Below are 19,547 nucleotides of genomic sequence, written 5' to 3'. Positions count from 1 at the left end.
AAATGATATGTATTATTCTAAACATTTCCACATGAAATATACAGCAGATATACCTTAAAGCTTGTAATGACAGCCTGGGTTACTGGTCACTATTACAGAAGATTCCAAATATATTTTCCACTGTAATTAATATTAGAGACTCTCTTTGTACTTAATCTCTGTAAATTAGTAATTTGTTTGGCTGTAAAATTTTGTTCTTTTTTTGTTGATGCTGATGACATAATAGTCTTTTGCAAGATAGAAGCGAAGATCACTAAGGGTAGTTTGATGATTAGGGAAATTACAGGGGAAAAGAACATTTGGCAGATACCTTTGCAAAGGCCTGGTTGCAGGCAAAAAATAATTCTGCGAATGAGAGGCTGTTTTCCTTGGGCACTGCTGAGAAGAGTGAGATACTAAGGAATAGTCTTTTCTCTTGTGTACTGACCTTTCTCTCATTCCTCCCACCCCTTTGTAGGCTGAAAACACATTATGCATCATATGAGCCAATGTTACGACAGTTGAATGAAAAATACGAAACTCTTTTGAGACAGAAAATGCTAACCAGCTTGGAAAGAGACAGAGCTGTTGGGCAGGTAAACTTCAGTCACTTTTGACCTATAAGTTCATACAGACCCTTGGCCTTTGGGTTTATTTGATTATAATTATGTGTTTAAGTTTCTGTTCTGTGTTATCCTGGAAATTGGGAGTGGATCTCAAAAGAACCCCAAATATATATATTGTCTAGTTGAACAGAGCTTAGAGGCTTTGAATTGTTCCTGAATACCAAGTGCTCATGTTTTGAAATTGTTTGGTTATATATTTGAAAGTATAATGAAAATATGATCTAGGGGGGAGAGCTTTTCTGCAGAGTGAAAAAAGCTGGATTGCTTTGGATGTAAGTGCAAACTACTAGATATATTGTTAATAAGCATTTTTGATGTTTTGTGACCTTTTGAAACATGATTTTTTAAACAGAATAGTTAATATCAACCATAATTTCTATACCAGAGGATAGCAGTTTTTCATCTAGGATCCTCATATTAGTCTAATTGTTTCAGCCTGAAACTTAATGTGTCATCTAGGGTTTTTAAAAATTGCTTTAGTTGCACTTAAGTCAGATGTTGAACCTGTATCTTCAGCCTAATTATACTGTTGGTAAAATAATACAATACGCAAAACATAGTGGAAGTAAATGCAGGCATTGCAATGGGGAATCTAGAAATTGTCAACACGGTATTGGTTTGGATAAATAATAATCTCGAGTTAATTAAATTGGTGCAGAAAACTATTTCCAACTCAAATGCAAGATCCACATTTTCTTCGATGGGATTTACATGAAGTGCAAGCTTAACTGGGATGGATCCAGAATTCTGCCTCAGAAAAGTCTGAAGCCTTCCTCCAGCATCAGGAGCTTTCCTCCAGCTTAAATGGCTCGGCATTGGAAGAGGGCTCCTCCTGCTGGAGGGCCCTTCAGGCTTTGCTGAGCAGAGTGGCAGGATCCACCCCATTGAATTTAATGGAGGCCATACAGCAGTAGGCCTGGGTGGAATTCGCAAGAGTGAATCACCTCAGACATCATTGCTCTGTACATAAACATGCACTGACAGTGGCTTTGCACATTTCCTAGGGTGAGTGACCTTGCTTCAAGGATTGTGCATTGTGTGTGTGCGCGCGCACGTGTCTGCATCTCCCAGTGTGGGGAGAGAATGTGATATCCCTCTTGTCAGACCTAGTCCTGTGTTGCCAAGACCATGGTGAGGCAAAAACAAGGGTGGAGAGGTGTCAGGTCCAGTATATATCTAAACTGTACTGACTCCATTTTCTAATGCTTCTAGTGTTTAAGTGCTTTCTCCCCAGGTGCACCAGTTCCCATGCAGCATTCCCACCAGAGGAGATTGTTATGTCTAACACCGTTCCACCAAGCATTGGCCTTGAAGGAGAGCAGCTTCCCAGGACTGAAAGATGTTGTTTTGAGAACTGTGGGGGGAGGCTGTTCCAGATGGGTATTATTACTCTGTATCCTATGCTTGCTCTTCATTGGTAACAATGATCATGTACCATCCTGAGTCTCCTATTCAGGACAGTGGACTATAATGGACCTTATCTGCAATAAAACTTCTTTTGCCAGACACTGGACTTATTCTTGCTTTCAAAGGGAACCTTGCAGAGAGTGCCTTATCTAGCCACAGTCTGACATTTTGTTACCAATCATGCCTGAGTCGGGCCCAGCGGATTCCAAGGCAGTCCCGGACAGGGATCCTTTGTTTGATCCGTATGCGTCCCCCGACAGTCAAACAGTGCAACCCCAAGAATCGCAGGTGCCAGCCGGGGCTGGTGCTTCGACGCCTACACCGCCTCTCATCGACCTCAGCAGTGAGGGGACAAGGCCGAGGGCTACAGCTCTTCCCTTGCTCTCGCTACCCACCCCGTCGGAGTGGGGAGCCCGACCCCGAGAAACACGGGAGCGCCGGGCCGGAGGGCTACATCCAAGAGTTTCGATGGACGGGCGCCGAAGCCTAGAGACGGTCCCTGAGCTGGACAGCAGCCAACCGTGGCTGTTTTGGAACCGGACGACCGAACGGACGGACGGGAATACATCTCACCGCGGCGCCCTGAGTTGGGATTATTCGGAACTTGCCCCGTGGAAAGAGCCAACGGAAGTTCCTGAGCAAAGTTGGGTGCAAATACAAAGCCGTACCCATGCTGTAGACTCCGGCATCTCGGCCGTGACGGGCCTAGCTAAAGGAATTCTAGCAGCGAGATCGAGAGTCGATCAAGGCGATCCTCCGCCCTGGGGGCCGTTTTCCCCGGTGAGTACAACTGAGGGAGGTTCCGTGATGGGGCAACCGGATCCTAGCCGAATGCAACAGTTGGAAGCTAGGCTGATCGATATGGAGGAAAGTTTGGCTCATGCCATTCACCTAATCTCGTCAATGGGGGCAGGAGAGAGAATCTCGCCTGAAGAAATGGCGATACAAATTGCCACCCTTCAAAGTGTCATGTCCTATCCAGTGGAGGGCGACCCGCAGCAGCCGCTACCTTCGGGAGAGGAGGAAGCCTACCCTGAAGAACCGGGAGAATCGCCCGCGGAACACCCTGGACTGAACGAAACTCCGCCGAGCGGGGATACTCCAGCTGAGGTGCCCGGAGAGACTCCAACGGAACCCCCTAAATTGGATGGGGATCCGTCTCCCGAGGAGACTCCAGCGGAGGAGCCAAGAGAAGAAGAGGGACCAACCCGTCCAACCGAGACGACAGTGATACACCCTCCCGCGTCTCCAACAACAGTTCGGCCGGGTCAGACGGAAGAACTCCCGGCCCCTTCTGAGGAGGCATTACCGCAACGACCGCTAGAAGTGGTTCCTATTCAGCAAACCTCGGGGGAAATTCTACCGGCGCCACAAGACCAGCCTGTGCGTCCCAGAGACACGACGCCAAGAGGGGCAAGCCCGCGCGGCCCACCACTCATTAAGCCTTCGCCGCTGCGGCCCCTTCCGCTTCGACCACAACTAACCCCGACGCTGCAGCCGATACGTTTGCCACTGGAGCAGCCCGTAAGACCACCTCCGAACCAACCGATGGGGCCTACACCACTACGACCCCACCAACCCACCCCTCAGCGGCCGATCATTACTCCGCCGCACCGGCCTCAACTGCAAACACCTCAACCGCTACGGCCAGCACCTCCTGCATTGCCACCAGCCAGACCGAGATTGCAGCCGCCTGCTCGACCCAGACTGCCGCCACCAACCCAGCCGAGAGCACCACCACCAGCCCAGCCGAGAGCACCACCACCAGCCCAGCCGAGAGCACCACCGCCAGCCCAGCCAAGGCCGCTACCCCCGGCTCAACCGGTGATGCCGCCGCCAGCGCAACCAGCACCGATAGCACAACCGGGTCCCCCCATACCTCAAGTGCCATTGATGCTTCCGGCGGACTTCTACCCAGCACCGGCTCCGAGGCAAGACCTCCCAATGGGTTGGGTGAAACTGGAAGCCACTTTTGATGGGGATCCCTCCAAACTGGGTTTTTTCCTAGTGCAAGTTGTGCAATTCTTCAACCGGTGGGGACATCTCTTCGGCAGCGAGGCCAGCCAAATTGAACATCTCGGCTCCCGCTTACAAGGGAAAGCAGCGGACTGGTACGTAGGACTATATAATATCGGGGCCCCAGAACTCGATACTCTCCAGGGGTTGGTAGATGCTATTAGAGCACAATATGAAGACCCCTTAGAGGAAACTAGGGCCCGAACAGAATTGCAGGCCATTAAACAGGGCAGCATGTCAGCGAGAGACTATATCACGAAATTCCGACAATTGGCTGCCAAATGCCCTAGGTGTGAGGAGTCCACCAAAATCATCCTGTTCAAGCAAGGACTAAACCCGAGACTTTTGGACAGAGCTCTCATGCAGGACAATCCCCCTACCTTGTTGGGTTGGATTCAACTTGCATGCGAAGTTGAGAATCGCATTTTGGAAGTCCGTTTGGTTGAACAACAACAACAAACGGGGCAAAGAAGACCCTTGTCTTTGCAGAAGGGAGGACGGGGAGCTGGGTACGCCACCCGTGGAGCGAGAGATGCTAGATGGCAACAAGGGCTGTGTTTGCAATGCGGACAAGCCGGTCACTTTGCAGCACAATGCCCCTACCGGCCTGTGCAAAGACCTCCGCTTCAACTAAGGCGCCCAACCCTTGCTCCATTTCCTACTCTCCAACGCCCGATTCCCGCACCTCGAGCGAACAGAGGCCGCGGCGCTTCCCAAAGGCCCGCCTCAGAGAGGGGACTAGAAGCGGAAGAAGTTATGGAATACGACCCCGCTTCCCCAAACGCAGAAGTCAACCCAGAGAGCCCCCAGTCGGGAAACGAGATGGATCTGTCGTAAAAGGGCCCAAACGACAGATCCGCCCCAAGCCCGTTCCTGCACCGAACCGGCCACCTGGGTCCATTTTATTCATGCCCGTGACTCTGATCAACCCAGAGAGAAAAATGCACATTCGGGTGCAAGCTCTAATCGACTCGGGCTGCTCAAGAGACATCATAGCCCCTGCTCTAGTCAATGGACTGGTTTTACCAACTCGGGATTTACAAAATCCAGTAATCTTTGAACAAATGGATGGTACCAACATGAATCCTGTTACAACTGAAACCATCCCGGTGATCACAGGCATGGGACAACATTGGGAGAAGAGGTCCTTTGTCATCGGCTCTACTGCCAAGTACCCGTTAATCCTAGGCAGCAAGTGGCTATGTGATCACAACCCCTACATAGACTGGGCACAGGGATGCATTACTTTCAGTCACGCCAACTGTGAAAATCACCGTTGGAATCAAAACTGGGGCGAAGACCCTACTCAGAAAGAAAAGGCCCTCCTTACCCAAGAAGAAGTCAACCAAATACCCGAACCTTACTGGCCTTTTCTAAACGCTTTCTCGGAGGAGGAAGCGGACACTCTACCCCCGCATCGACGAACGGACTGTGCGGTGGAAATTTTACCAGGAGCCTCGCTACCCAAAGGGAGACTCTACCCCATGAGTCTCCATGAGCGCGAAGAGCTCCGGAAATTCATCGACACCAACCTTCAACGTGGGTTCATCCGCCCAGCCTCTAGCCCCCACGCCGCTCCGGTCCTCTTCGTAAAAAAGAAGGATGGAGGACTCAGACTCTGCACGGATTTCCGAGGACTGAATGCAGTATCCACCAACAACGCCTATCCTCTACCGCTCATCCGAGACCTTCTCAACGTCGTGGCCCAAGGTAAGATCTTTACGAAATTAGATCTAAAAGATGCCTACTTCCACGTTCGTATCAAGGCAGGGGATGAGTGGAAAACCGCGTTTAATACGCCCCTCGGACAATATGAATACTTAGTTATGCCCTTTGGATTGACGGGAGCCCCGTCTGTATTCATGTCCATGATAAACGAAGTTCTACACGAATTTCTGTACAAAGGGGTGGTGGTGTACCTTGATGATGTTTTAATTTATTCGGACACCGAGGAAGAACATATTCAAATGGTACAAAAGGTCCTAGCCACCTTGATGAGGAATAAACTGCCCATCAAATTGTCCAAATGTGAATTCCATAAAACAGAACTCACTTACCTTGGGTATTGTATCTCCCAAGAGGGTCTGAAAATGGATCCAGCCAAAATACAGGCGATACAAGATTGGCAAACGCCCACCACCCGTAAAGAACTGCAATCCTTCCTGGGTTTTGCCAACTTTTATAGGGACTTCATAGCAAATTTCGCCCAAATCACGCTCCCCTTAACAGAACTGCTGAAAACCAAAGATAAAGGGGACCAAGCTAAGAAACCCTCTTCCAAATTACAATGGACCCCCGATTGCCAAACAGCTTTCGACTGCCTAAAAGAACAATTTGTAACAGAACCCATCCTCTCCCACCCCAACGAACAATCCCCCTTCATAGTACAGGTCGACACCAGCGATACGGCGATAGGGGGGGTTTTGCTACAGAAGGGGGAGGATGGGAAATTGCGTCCTTGTGCGTTCTTGTCTAGAAAATTTTCTGCAGCGGAAAGGAATTGGAATGTGTGGGAGAAGGAGGCCTTTGCAGTAAAAGCAGCTCTTACTAACTGGAGACATTGGCTGGAGGGGGCACGATACCCTTTTGAGGTCTGGACAGACCATAAAAATTTAGAGGCCCTCCGGAGCCCACGCAGACTGAATGCCAAGCAATTGCGGTGGGCGGAATTCTTTTCGAAATTCAACTTCACTCTAAATTATCTCCCGGGCAAAACTAACTTTCTGGCGGACGCCCTATCGCGCATGCCCCAACATAAGAGCAAACGGGCGGAGACGGTCGACACGGTCTTCTCGCCTAGGCAACTTGGGGGCGTGGTGACTACTCGCAGCCGCGCCAAACAGCCCCTCCCAGCCAACCAGGAATGGAAATCGAAACTTAAAGCTGAAATAGAGAAGGAGGGGGATAGAGCTCCGCGGAGCAAACTGACCCAATCCCCACAAGGGGATTGGTTGGCCGGCGGCAAATTGTATGTCCCAGACAGCCTCCGACTGGAAATTTTGCAGCGCTGTCATGATGCTCCCACTGCTGGACATTATGGGTATCTAAAAACTTTGCATCTCGTCCAAAGACAATTCTGGTGGCCGGGCATGCGCAAAGACATTTCCCAATACGTTAGTTCCTGTCCTGTTTGCCTCAGCGCCAAAACCAGGAAAGGGAAGCCTCCGGGTCTCCTGCAACCATTGGAAACACCAAACAGACCCTGGGAAGTAATATCCATGGATTTTATTACTGATCTACCTATCTCAAAAGGACATAATTGTATTTTAGTGGTGGTAGATCTGTTCTCCAAACAAGCACATTTTATCCCCTGTAATGCTATACCCTCCGCGCGAAAGCTAGCGGATCTGTTTTTGAAACACATCGTGAAATTACATTCTTTTCCGTCCAAGGTGATTTCGGATCGCGGCGGACAGTTCGTTGCCAACTTCTGGCGGGAGCTTTTGAAAATGTTGAATATTGAACAAGGCATCAGTTCAAGCCACCACCCACAAACCGACGGACAATCCGAAAAAACTAACCAAATTTTAGAGCAATTTCTTCGTTGCTACATTAATTTTCAACAAGATAATTGGGTGGACCTTCTCCCCCTAGCCGAATTCTCCTATAACAACAGTGTACACGCTTCAACGGGAGAGGCTCCATTCAAAATCGTGTACGGAACTCACTTCGATCCCTTCCCGTTAGACGCCCCCCCTTTCCATTCCTCTAAACTGCCAGATGTATCTTCATGGTGGGGGGAGGCGGCGCAGCAGTGGACTCTTATTAAGAAACACCTTGAAAAGGCTAAATTGGATTACAAAAAATACGCAGATCGCCATCGTGTGGCCGAATGGGAATTACAACCTGGAGATCATGTGTATATTTCCACAAAGAACCTAAAGCTAGCTCAAACCAGCCGCAAACTCGCTCTAAAATTCCTGGGACCTTTTCCTGTGCGCAAAATAATAAATAACGTAACTGTTGCTGTAACTTTGCCCAAAAACCTGCGCCATGTGCATGATACGTTCCACGTCAGCCTTCTAAAGAGAGCTCCCACCGACAACAAATGGCACATCAAAGCTCCACCCATTCCAACTTTGATTGACGACCAAATACACTATGAGGTACAACAAATCTTGGACTCTAAGCTCAAGCGAAACCAGCTTTTTTACCTCATTCGCTGGAAGGACTTTGATTCTGGTTACGATGAATGGGTGAACTCTGCACATGTTCATGCTCCTAGATTAACCAAAGCTTTTCATGCTCGCTATCCATATAAGCCAGGGGGGGATCTATTTTAAGGGGGGCAGAATGTCAGGTCCAGTATATATCTAAACTGTACTGACTCCATTTTCTAATGCTTCTAGTGTTTAAGTGCTTTCTCCCCAGGTGCACCAGTTCCCATGCAGCATTCCCACCAGAGGAGATTGTTATGTCTAACACCGTTCCACCAAGCATTGGCCTTGAAGGAGAGCAGCTTCCCAGGACTGAAAGATGTTGTTTTGAGAACTGTGGGGGGAGGCTGTTCCAGATGGGTATTATTACTCTGTATCCTATGCTTGCTCTTCATTGGTAACAATGATCATGTACCATCCTGAGTCTCCTATTCAGGACAGTGGACTATAATGGACCTTATCTGCAATAAAACTTCTTTTGCCAGACACTGGACTTATTCTTGCTTTCAAAGGGAACCTTGCAGAGAGTGCCTTATCTAGCCACAGTCTGACAGAGAGGGAGGCCAAGATGGTTTGTATGTCATCTCAGGTGTCCCATCTCAGGTCTCAGACCATTAGAAAAATCCCAGCCTAGAAAGCTTTATAGTGGTCGAGAAACATTCCTGCCATTACAGTGGCAAGAAGCTGGGCCCCTCCACAGTTCCTTTCTTGATCAGTGCTTGATGACTGAATCCCTGCCTGATATCCTTCAAGCCACCAGGTCAAGACCCACTGTGATTTTGACACCCCCTTTGCACAACAGTTGAAACAAGGGAGGTGGAGCAAAGAAGGTTTGGCAAGTTATATATGGTTCCTGGCAGGCTTTGTGAAGTGTTCATGAGAAAGTGGAAATATCTCTTTACCCCTCTTCGATCACCCTGGCTGAGTGTATGAAATAAGTAATCTGAAAGGAAACTGTTGTTGTGGAGTGCCCTTGGATTCTGATCATGTGAACATATTTTAGACTTATTTTATGTATTGTTTCAAATTTTCTTGGTGAGGAGAAATGATTCAAAATATCTTTTTTATTCTCTCTTATTTTTCAGATTACTGGTTTGCGAGCCACCTTGCAAAGTTTAGAACCTGGAAGCAACATACAGATATCTATGGCTAGAGGTAAAAATTCTCCTATATATAAAAATCCCAATTTTCTGAGCTCAATTTAGAGATTATTAAGTGAAAGCGAAATTTCAGTGTGTGGCAGAGGTCATAACGGGTAAATATAGATACATCTATATCCAACTTCATTAGTGCTGGGATGTCGCTGGTGGTGTTTCTCATAAATAAACCCTCTGGAGCTGAGAAGGTCCCATCATGTTCTTAAATAAATACTCTGGATTTGAGCCAGTCTGGCATGGGCCATATTTAGAAGGATGCTGTAGAACTCAGCAAGGCCTTATTCATCCTCTATCCTCTGCAGGATGTGCATACAGGGACTGCACCAGATTATTAAGAGATCCTGTTTGTGCCTTCTGTATTGCCACCCATCCCCTGCCCCACTACTGGATCAGGGAACGTGAGCTCCAAGTGACCTGCTTTGACAAAGTGAGGCAGGAGAAACAACTGGCCGACAAAGCTTCCCTTTCCTCCCAATCATCTTGCATATTGAGTGCTGAAGAGAAGGGGAGGGTGATAAGGATCTGTTGTGCCCCACGGCGATGCCTTTGAACACGGACACTTCTCTGCAGGAGGATTGTGTCAAGCCTCTGTTGTTTTAAATACATTTTAAATACTTTTTAATACGTTTCCGTATTGCAAATGCAGGGCCCGAGCTCAAAGTTGCTGCCATAGGGCTCAGCAGACCCCCAGTCTCCCTCCTTGTCTGAGGTATGCGGGTTTAAGAATATGGGAGATTAATTTTAAGCAAAATGTGAATCTCTTCAAACGAATCCTTGCAAACCTTTTTGAAGAACAAGCTCTGTTATATTAGTAAATTAGATACCTAAGCTGAATTCAGCATCTGGGAAATATTTAGTAAGGGGTCAAGAGTGTGCATGCTAAGCTGGAGAATGGAACCTATACCACTCAGGTTTACTGCTACGGTCTGACTAGAATCTGCAGCTGGCCATAAGTCATATCCCTTGGTCAATTTTACAGAACAAGGTCATCCCCCTTTCCTATGAATAACTGTATGAGATATATTTGCAGATTTGGCAATATAATATTAATATTTTTATTCTGAATCTTCTATTCCCATTATTGAATTGCTTTTACTTGATTTTTCAGTAACCGAATAGATTACAAATAAATAGTTACTACAGTGAAATGTGATTACACTGAAGTCTTAAATCTACATGCCAGTGACTTATTTTCAAATAAGTCTGTGTAAAACATCAGGCTGTGGTATTTGTTAATAGTTGCATGATTAGATTCTTCACAATTACATTACAATGCCTACCTTTAATGGATAAACAGAAACAGTGCTTTTAGATGTTGAAATCGTTATGAACACACTTGCTCGCCTGCTTGCTCACTCACTCACTCAGTTCAGTTTGAAGTCTGGGTCACATCACTTGAGGTGGGAGGACCAGTTCTCTGACCAATCCACTCAATTTTGCTTGGGGGCAGCATAACAATGGTGGGCCTTGTTGGAGTTGGTCAGAGAAATGATTCTTCGGGTGCCATCATACTTTGAGATGAGTGAGGACTCAGCAGAGGACTTGCCCTCATTTTTCTTTCATGCAAAAGCAAGGGAGTAGTCTGCAAAATCACCCTTCGGTGACGGCTAGAAGCCTCTGTTGGAATCCTGTCTCTTTCCCTTTCTGTCTCTTCACTTCAGTGAAAACAAAAGAGCTTTTGCATGGATTATATTTTCAGGGTAGAGCATCACCAACATGTGGGTTGATAAACATTATCTTTCTGTTTGTAATGACTGATTTTCCTTTTTGCCCTAGCAACACCTTCTCTGGGGGAAATGAATCATTGAATATAACATTGATTACTGCCTGCTGCCTTTCCTTAAGCTCCCCACTTTGAAATTGTGTGTTGGTGGTGCCTTTCAGATTCTGCTTGCAGCAGTGGAGTCAGGAAAATTGTTCAACATGAATAGGGAGCCCTCGGGCAGAAATTAAAAGTGATCCAATTTGGTGCCCTTCTACTCGCTTGAGCTCCCACAAGGCACTATACTGACTCAAATTCTATCTATTGTTGTGTGCCTCACTTCCCCAAGCAGCCCAGGGTGTCGTTTCCTTAGGATGAGAGCTCTGGGGCCTTAGGGTATCTTTGTAGTATTTGTTTAAGTTACCAATATACAAGCAAAACATGGTAAAGGCAAGTTGATACTCATAATACCTGAAGCCTGCATTTAATTGCTACAGAGAACCCCTGTACTCCAAGATGCATTACATCAGCCAGTTCATATTTATTTACTTGCATTTACTTATTTCCCACCTTTCTCTCCAAAGAGTACTCATAGTGGCTTACATTGTTTTCCTTTCCTCCATTTTATCCTCACAACTACCCTATGAGGCAAGTTAGCCTGAGAGTGCGTGACTGGTCCATGGTCACCTAGCTAGCTTCCATAGTAGAGTGGAGATTTGAACCTGGGTCAAGCCAGGACAGAGGAGAACAGCAGATATGCCCCTTTGGGTGGTAGAACGCTCTTGATGCCAGGCCATTCCAAAGGGGGATTTCAGAGTAAGGCTACTAGGCCGGTCAGCTCACATGGATACTCAGAAGAATCTGTAGGCAAACAATCATGCTACCTATTTCGGTTGGGATCCCAATACTTTCGTCCCTTTAAGCAAGCAGTTGATTGGACTGAAACTTAATCCTTACAAAGAGGATGTGCTACTGGTCAGGGGAAACTTTGACCCCAAAATGGAGATATTTCCTGTCCTGGATGGGCTCACACTCTGTCTAAAGGAGCAGGTTCATAGTTTTGGGGAGCTGCTGGACCTGGGCCTCCTGTTGGATAAATAGGTGGCAGCAGTGACCAGATGTGTCTTTCACCAACTCCAGCTGGTGAGCCAGCTGCAGCTCTTCCTGGATGAGAAGGATCTTGCCACTACGGTGCATGCCCTGGTAACATCTAAATTAGATGACTGCAATGTGGTCTAGATGGGGAGGCCCTTGAGGACTGTCCAGCAGCTACAGTTGGTACAGAATACTGTGGCCAAAATGTTGAATGGAGTGGGTCCCGGGGGACATATCACTCCAATCTTGTTCCATCTATATTGGCTCCCAGTTTACTTCTGGGCCCAATTCAGGGAGCTAGTATTGACCTTTAGAGCCCTATACAGCTTGGGGCAAGCATACCTTTTCCCATATGAGCCTACCTGTCCACTCTGGTTATCTCTGGAGGCTCTGCTTCAGGTGGCCCCACTATCTGAGGCTAGAGGGTTGGCAGCTTGTGAAAGGGCCTTCTCACTTGTGGCACCAAAACTTTGGAACTCCCTCTCCGAGGATATTTGTCTATCTCCCTCTGTCATTGACTTTCACCAGTGTGTGAAAACTTTTCTGTTTCGTTTGGTGTACCTCTAGTAAATTCTTACTAGCCCTCCTCTCTGGTTGTGTTTGTCTTTACTGTATTTTAAAATATTTATAGATGCATTTTAAACGTGTTAATGTTATACATGTTTTAATGCCTTGATGTTCATCGCCTTGATGACTCAGTTTGGGTGGAAAGATGGCACATAAAATGTTTTAACGAAATGAAATAATGAGGAAATTAGGGTTGGATCCTGCCATGCGATAGCAGAAGAGAACTTTATGCTGTTCTGTTGGTACAAGATATTATGAACCACTTCCTGTAAGATCAAGCACTGATTTTTTGTTTCCAGCAAGTGTTGATGTAAAAAAAAATCAAAAACCAAATGACTGCTTGATGGAGTCATTACAGTCCAGTTTAGAGGTGCTATATGATTTCATTAAATAAGGTCATTATTAGGGTGTGTGCTGAAATGTAGCTTATAACAACAACAGCAACAACATTTGATTTATATACCACCCTTCAGAACAACTTAACACCCGCTCAGAGTGATTTACAAAGAATGTTATTATCCCCCAAACAATCACCCTCTGAGGTGGGTGGGGCTGAGAGAGCTCTGGAAGAGCTGTGAATGACCCAAGGTCAGCCAGCTGGCTTCAAGTGGAGAAGCGAGAATCAAACTTGGCTCTCCAGATTAGAATCCCTGCACTCTTAACCACTATACACCAAACTTGCTCTGTGTCTTGCACAAGCAGAAATGCAGTACCAAAGACAGTCAAGTTGACTTGGCATAAGAGCCACTTGCAATGATGTCCTTGTGTTTCTTGCAAAAGCATAAATGTTCCATGGGCTCCAGCCCTAGATGAATCAAACTTCGCTTTCCCTGCGAGACAGGTTGAATTTATATAAATACTGAAAAAGATTAATAACAAGCTACTTTTATTTTATGACAGGTCAAAAATGTGAAAAAGAGAATGGATTAGAAGGAACTTCCCAGAAAGCTCTTAAAGAAGCCAAGAAACCAAAAGGATATTTGGAGGTTAATCTGTCTGACCCACCCAAGGATCCAGGAAAGGAGATGCGTAGGAGGTATCCAAAGGTATGATGCTTCTCAGTTTGTATACTTAACATAGAATCTGGCCTAATACTCTATTATGTAATGGCACAAAAAGCAACAAATGCCATGATGAGTTGCTGTATCACTGTTTGTCATAGGGTTGTGTAGCCTCTTAACACCAGCAACCATGCCAAAAATCAGCCTCTGACCTTCCCTTGTGGAATGGCTTAAATGAAGCTGGTTTAAATTAGCTCTGATACTGAGGATTTTGCAGCTGATAAACTGTGGAAATGGCTACTTATCTCCAGGTTTGGGTGAGAGAGATGGGGTAATTTGAAGGTGTGGATGAGCGTTGGCTGCAGGAGGGAGACTTGATAAGAGGGCCAGCTTTTGGGTAGAGTTGATACAGGAGACTTTGGGGTAGAGGTTTGAAGCCATGGAAAAATACAGTTCCATTTTTCTGTGGGGGAATACCCCAAAGCTTGTGGGGCGGGTTTGAAATATCTACAGTGCATTTTATCAAGCGTAATCTTACTTAGTTTAGTTTAGTAATTGCGTTATTTAGTTTAGTAATTAGGTTTAGTTTGCTAGGGAGCCCAAGATCCCTGTAACTTTCCCCCTGAAATATCTGCACATGTCCTGATTACCTCCATCCCATTGCCTTCTAAACTTGGAAATGTTCCTCTTACGGGTCACAAGGAGGAAAGTATGTCAGTGATGGATCTGTCTTTTAATCATGAGAGGTTTGCTGCATTGCCATCTGTTAACCATCAATCGAGAAGGCTCTTGTATTCACTGTCATGATATATATGGAGTTATTTCCAAGGAGGATAGTATCCAAGCATTATGTCATTTATTGCATTAAACTATTAAGTCAAGGTTTTGATGAGGATTTGTGATCTTGAGGGGATTTCTGGAATTTTGAGAACTACCACAGACTGACTATGACTGGGTATTGGAGGTGGGGGGGAAGCCCAGTTACCAAGTGGCTGCTGTTGAGGAGGACCATCACAAAAATGTTGGGAGATTCAACATATGAAACACATTTCACCAGGTTAATGTTATGCTTGACACAGTGTGTCATATCCAAGCTTGCCATAATTGGGGCTTTGATGAGAACTGAAGTCAGCTATGATTTGATGATTTCATTGCTGAGAAGAGTAAGTCACATAAATAAGTTGCTCCACAATATGATTTTAACTTGTCTATAGTCTTTTTCAAAAAAAGAAATGTGTATGGATCAATCAGATTCCAAAAAGTGAATTAGATTTTAAAAAATCTGTTCAGGGCTGCTAATTATAATCATACTTATTTGGGAATAAGAATTAATTTAATTTAACTTAATTTAATTGATTTTACCCACCCTCCCCACAAGCGGGCTCAGAGCTGCTTATAACACTATAGTAACGATAAAACAATTTAAAATTCTGTACATTGAAGTAAAAACAGTCACATTATCATGTTAAAACAGGTTATTCAAGTTAGCTATCAGTGTTCACAATACACCCTATCATACGAGATGTTATGGGATAGGGCAAGTAGATGATATAAGATGTTAATAACACGTGTACCACAGATCACAGCGGGGGGTGGGCAGTTGGACCATTCGCCAAGCCTCAGTCACAACTTTAGGCCTGGTGGAACATTTCCATCTTACAGGCCCTGCGTAACTGTAACTAGAGGTGTGTACCTGAAAAATATTTGGGTTTCCCAAAGTGGGAAAAGTTTTGGAAAAAACACCGAAATCTGAAGTGGCATGCCACTTTGGATTCAGGTTTCTAAGTTGCTTTGGTATAATCCGTAAAGATTCAGAGCATAGTGAAGTGATGGGGACAGGGGAGGGGGGAGGCCCACCCCCACTCTTAAACCCCACCCTTCAACCCCATCCCCCCACCCCACTTACCTGGTCAGGCTCCAGCCGCCAACTCTGTGCTGGCCAGCTGGCCGGCGGAGAAAGCCTCCCCTGCTGCCGTCACGGCGCAGCTGCAGCTGGTGTGGCTGGCTGGCAGAGAGGGCCACCGCTGCCACCAGAGGCCAGCAGGGAGGTGGGAGGGCCTCCTCCTCCAGCCAGTGCCAGGTAAGTGGGGGTGGGAAGGTAAGGGTGGGGAATGGAAAAGTTTGAAGGGCCCTTTCTCTTGCAAAAGGGCCCTTTAAATTTAACCCCTGGGGCCCCCCAAAGCTTCCTGAAGCATTATGAATGCTTCGGGAAGCTTTAATTCGGTATTTCCGAATCAGAGCCAGGATGCTGGCTCCGATTTGGAAATACTGAAGCTTTCTGAATCAGGCTCGATTCAGGTATTTTACCCGAATTGGATACCTGAAGCGAGTGCCGCAAGGCCCTAGTTTTGACGGAGAAGTAGTTCCACCGGGCTGGTGCCAGGGCCAAAAAGACTCTGGCTCTGGTCGAGGCTAGACGAATGTCCCTGGGGCTGGGGACCACCAGAAGGTGTTTGTCAGCAGAACCAAGTGTTCTCTGGGGAACGTATGGCGAGAAACGGTCCCGCAGGTATGTCAGTTTCAGTCCCATTAAACTAACTGGAGATTACTTTTATGTAAGTACTATTAGAATCCACTGGGTTTTTAAAAGCAGGAACTTACTTATTTACATTATTTGTAGTCCGCCTTTCACAAAGCAGATTACATTGTGTAACTCAATACAAGCAACATGATGGAACATCCAGTAAGTAATTTCTTGCACAGATGATTGCTTATTCCTTTAAGAGTAATAAGCCCCACTGAACGTAATGGCATTTACTCCTGAATAAACATTTATAGGATCTAACAGAATATGGAGGGGTGTGTGCACCAGCTATTCCCTCCTCTAGAAGCAGTGAAGAACATCCCATAACATCAAGCAGATATACAGAGTTTAAATTGCCAGCTAATGAATGCCCAATTTCTCTGTTCTGATTCAAACACTGTCTAGCTTGCATTATTGATTTAATTTATCGATTGATTCATTCCCCCTTACAACTTCCCCACTATAGAGACAGAAAAAGAACTTATTTTCATTTTGCACACCACTGTTCCTGTGCATTGGCTGACTCCTCCCACACACTGCCTCCGGCACATCCAATTGGGAACCAGAGTAATCTTATCTAGCTTAAACTGGTGCTTTTCCAACTGGTAGTGGTGATCAAACTCACAGAATTTCTTTTCCTAGAGAGAAATTGGAAACATAAATTATTGTACAGATGCCCCCTTGAAGAAATGCATCATAATTTCCAATGTAATATTGGATTCTGTAGAAAAAATTAGGCTTAATGGGTGTGTAGCTTGGAATGCCTTATAGTTAAGATTTATTGAGTGGTGTTTTATCACACATTTGAATTAATCCAACCCCCCCCCCCCCCAGAGGTCAGCATTTTAGATAATATTTTATGATTCTCAATGTAGATATAGCATAGACTTCAGGTTTTTGCTTTAAGTATATGCTTATGGGGTCTGAACATGCTGAGGCTGAGAGGGAAAGAGACTTTCCCAAAGGGTGATTAACACGTGGAATTCACTGCCTCATGAGGTGGTGGCAGCTTCAAGCATAGACAGCTTCAAGAGGGGATTGGATAAACATATGGAGCAGAGGTCCATCAGTGCCTATTAGCCACAAGGTGTAGATGGAACTCTCTGTCTAGGGCAGTGATGCTCTGTATTCTTGGTGTTTGGGGGGAGCAATCAGTGGGAGGGCTTCTAGTGTCCCTTCCCCACTGGCAAACCTCCTGAGGACACCTGGGTTTTGGCCCCTGCGTGACACAGTGTTGGACTTGGATGGGCCATTGGCGTGATCCAACATGGCTTTTCTTATGTTCTTTGGGGTCATCGTAGATAGCTCTATGAAAGTGTCGACCCAGTGTGCCACAGCACTGAAAAACTCTGTGCCGGGAATAGATCAAGATGGGTAGCTGTGTTAGTCTGCCTGTAGCAGTAGAAAAGAGCAAGAGTCCAGTAGCACCTATAAGACTAACAAAATTTGTGGTAGGGTATGAGCTTTCGTGAATCACAGCCCACTTCTTCAGATATGTATCTGAAGGAGTGAGCTGTGACTCACGAAAGCTCATACCCTACCACAAATTTCATTAGTCTTATAGGTGCTACTAGACTCTTGCTCTTTTCTATGCTGGGGATTATTAGCAATGGGATTGAAAATAAAATAGCCAATCTTAAAATGCCTCTATGTAGATCTACAGTATGGTATCATTTAAAATACTGTGTGAACAGTTCTGGTCACCGTATCTCAAAAAGGATATTGCAGAGCTGGAAAAACGCAGAAGAAGGCAACCAACATGAACAAGTGAGCACCTTTTGTATGAGGAAAGGCTGAAGAGTCTGGGAATTTCTATTTTAGAAAAGAGATGGCTAAAGGGGCACATGATAGAGGTTTATAAAATTACGCATGGTATAGAGTGAGTAGACAGAGAGAACTTTCCTACAAAATATTAGAACTTGGGGGCATCCATGGAAGTTGATGGGCAGTAGATTCAGGACAGACAAAAGGAAATACAAGGAAATAACTTCTTTACACAGTAAGTGATTAAAATGTGGAATTTTCTGCCAGTGGATGTAGTGATGGCCACTAGTACAGATAGCTTTAAAAGCAGATAGGACAGAGTCATGGAGGATAGGTCTATCAGTGGCTACAAGCCATGGTGACTAAAGGGAACCTCTACATCCAAAGGCAGTAAACCTGTGAATAACAGTGCCAGGAGGCAAAATCAAGGAAAGGCTTCAGTTCCTATACCCTATTGTTGGCCCTCCAGAATAACTGCTTGGCCACTATGTGGGATGGGATGCTGGACTAGATGGATCACTGGTCTGCTCCAGCAGGGCTCTTCTTATATTCTTACCTAGTAAATTTGCGGTAGATATGAGGTTTGAACCAAAAATTACCATCTCAGTTAATCAGGTATGGTGAACAGGTGCATACACAAACAGTACTATCCTATTATATAAAAGGCTACTTGTGCGCCAGACAACTCACTTCCTACCCTGGTGAGCCACCAGAGGGTGCTGCTGTGGAGGGAAGCCCAGAAGAGGCAGCCAGTCCCTCAGAGTGCCACAGCGGGAAGCCCAGCGCAGGATCAGGTGTGGAACAGGAGGCAATGCTTGTCCCCGCCTTCACCCAGCTGGGATCAGGAGTGGAGCAGGTGGCAGTGCCCACCCATGCCTTCATCCTGCTGGGATCAGATGCGGGGCAGGTGTCAATGCCAGCCCCCCTACATTCAGCTGGGATCAGGAGCAGAGCAGGTGGCAATGCCCAGTGGCGTAGCATGATGGGGGTAGGAGGGGCAGCCCTCCCAGGTGCAGGATTTGGAGGGGTGCAAGACGCGGCCACTGGCCACTGCCACCGCAGTGAGCTCAACTGGCTCAGTGCCCAGCGAGCTGGCCATGTGTGGGAAGCACAGCCGCTCTCCCAAAGGGCGCAGCACAGTTGCCCGCGCCACCACAGCCAGCTGAGCGCCCAGCTAGCGACTGCGTTGTGCCCTTTAGGAGAGCAGCCACACTGCCTGCGTGCAGCCCGATGCCGAGCTGACTGAGCTCACTGCGGCGGCGTGGAAGGGGCTGCGTCTGCATCTTACAATATGACGTCACCAGAAGTGATGTCATCACGTAGGCCCGGGAGCATGCTCGGAGAAACCGTCAGTGCCTCAGAAGCCCTAAAGCCACACTACGCCACTGGCAATGCCCACCCACTGCCTTCACCCATCTTGGATCAGTCGTGGAGCAGGTGGCAATGCCCACCTTCTGTTTTCACCCAGCTGGGATCAGGCACGGAGCAGGTGGCAATGCCTGCCTTCCCTTCCCCTGACCAAGATCAGGAGCAGAGCAGGTGGTAATGTTTG

General features: G+C 46.5%; 1 protein-coding gene across 2 annotated transcripts in view; it reads left to right on the top strand.

Annotated features, from left to right (window-relative positions):
- The window catches only part of SPAG16 (sperm associated antigen 16), a 556,878-nt gene that overhangs the window by 19,524 nt on the left and 517,807 nt on the right, over positions 1-19,547 (top strand). For both annotated transcript variants that reach the window (XM_054971970.1, XM_054971971.1), the window contains exons 6-8: positions 458-575; positions 9,271-9,340; positions 13,607-13,752. In XM_054971970.1, the coding sequence (XP_054827945.1) occupies positions 458-575; positions 9,271-9,340; positions 13,607-13,752 (334 nt within the window). The remainder of the gene's footprint in view (positions 1-457; positions 576-9,270; positions 9,341-13,606; positions 13,753-19,547) is intronic.

Source organism: Eublepharis macularius, chromosome 2 (genome assembly GCF_028583425.1).
Source record: "Eublepharis macularius isolate TG4126 chromosome 2, MPM_Emac_v1.0, whole genome shotgun sequence".
In the NCBI taxonomy this organism is placed as follows: domain Eukaryota; kingdom Metazoa; phylum Chordata; class Lepidosauria; order Squamata; family Eublepharidae; genus Eublepharis; species Eublepharis macularius.
Note: the sequence above shows the minus strand (reverse complement) of the source record. Positions and strands in the feature narration are given on the sequence as shown.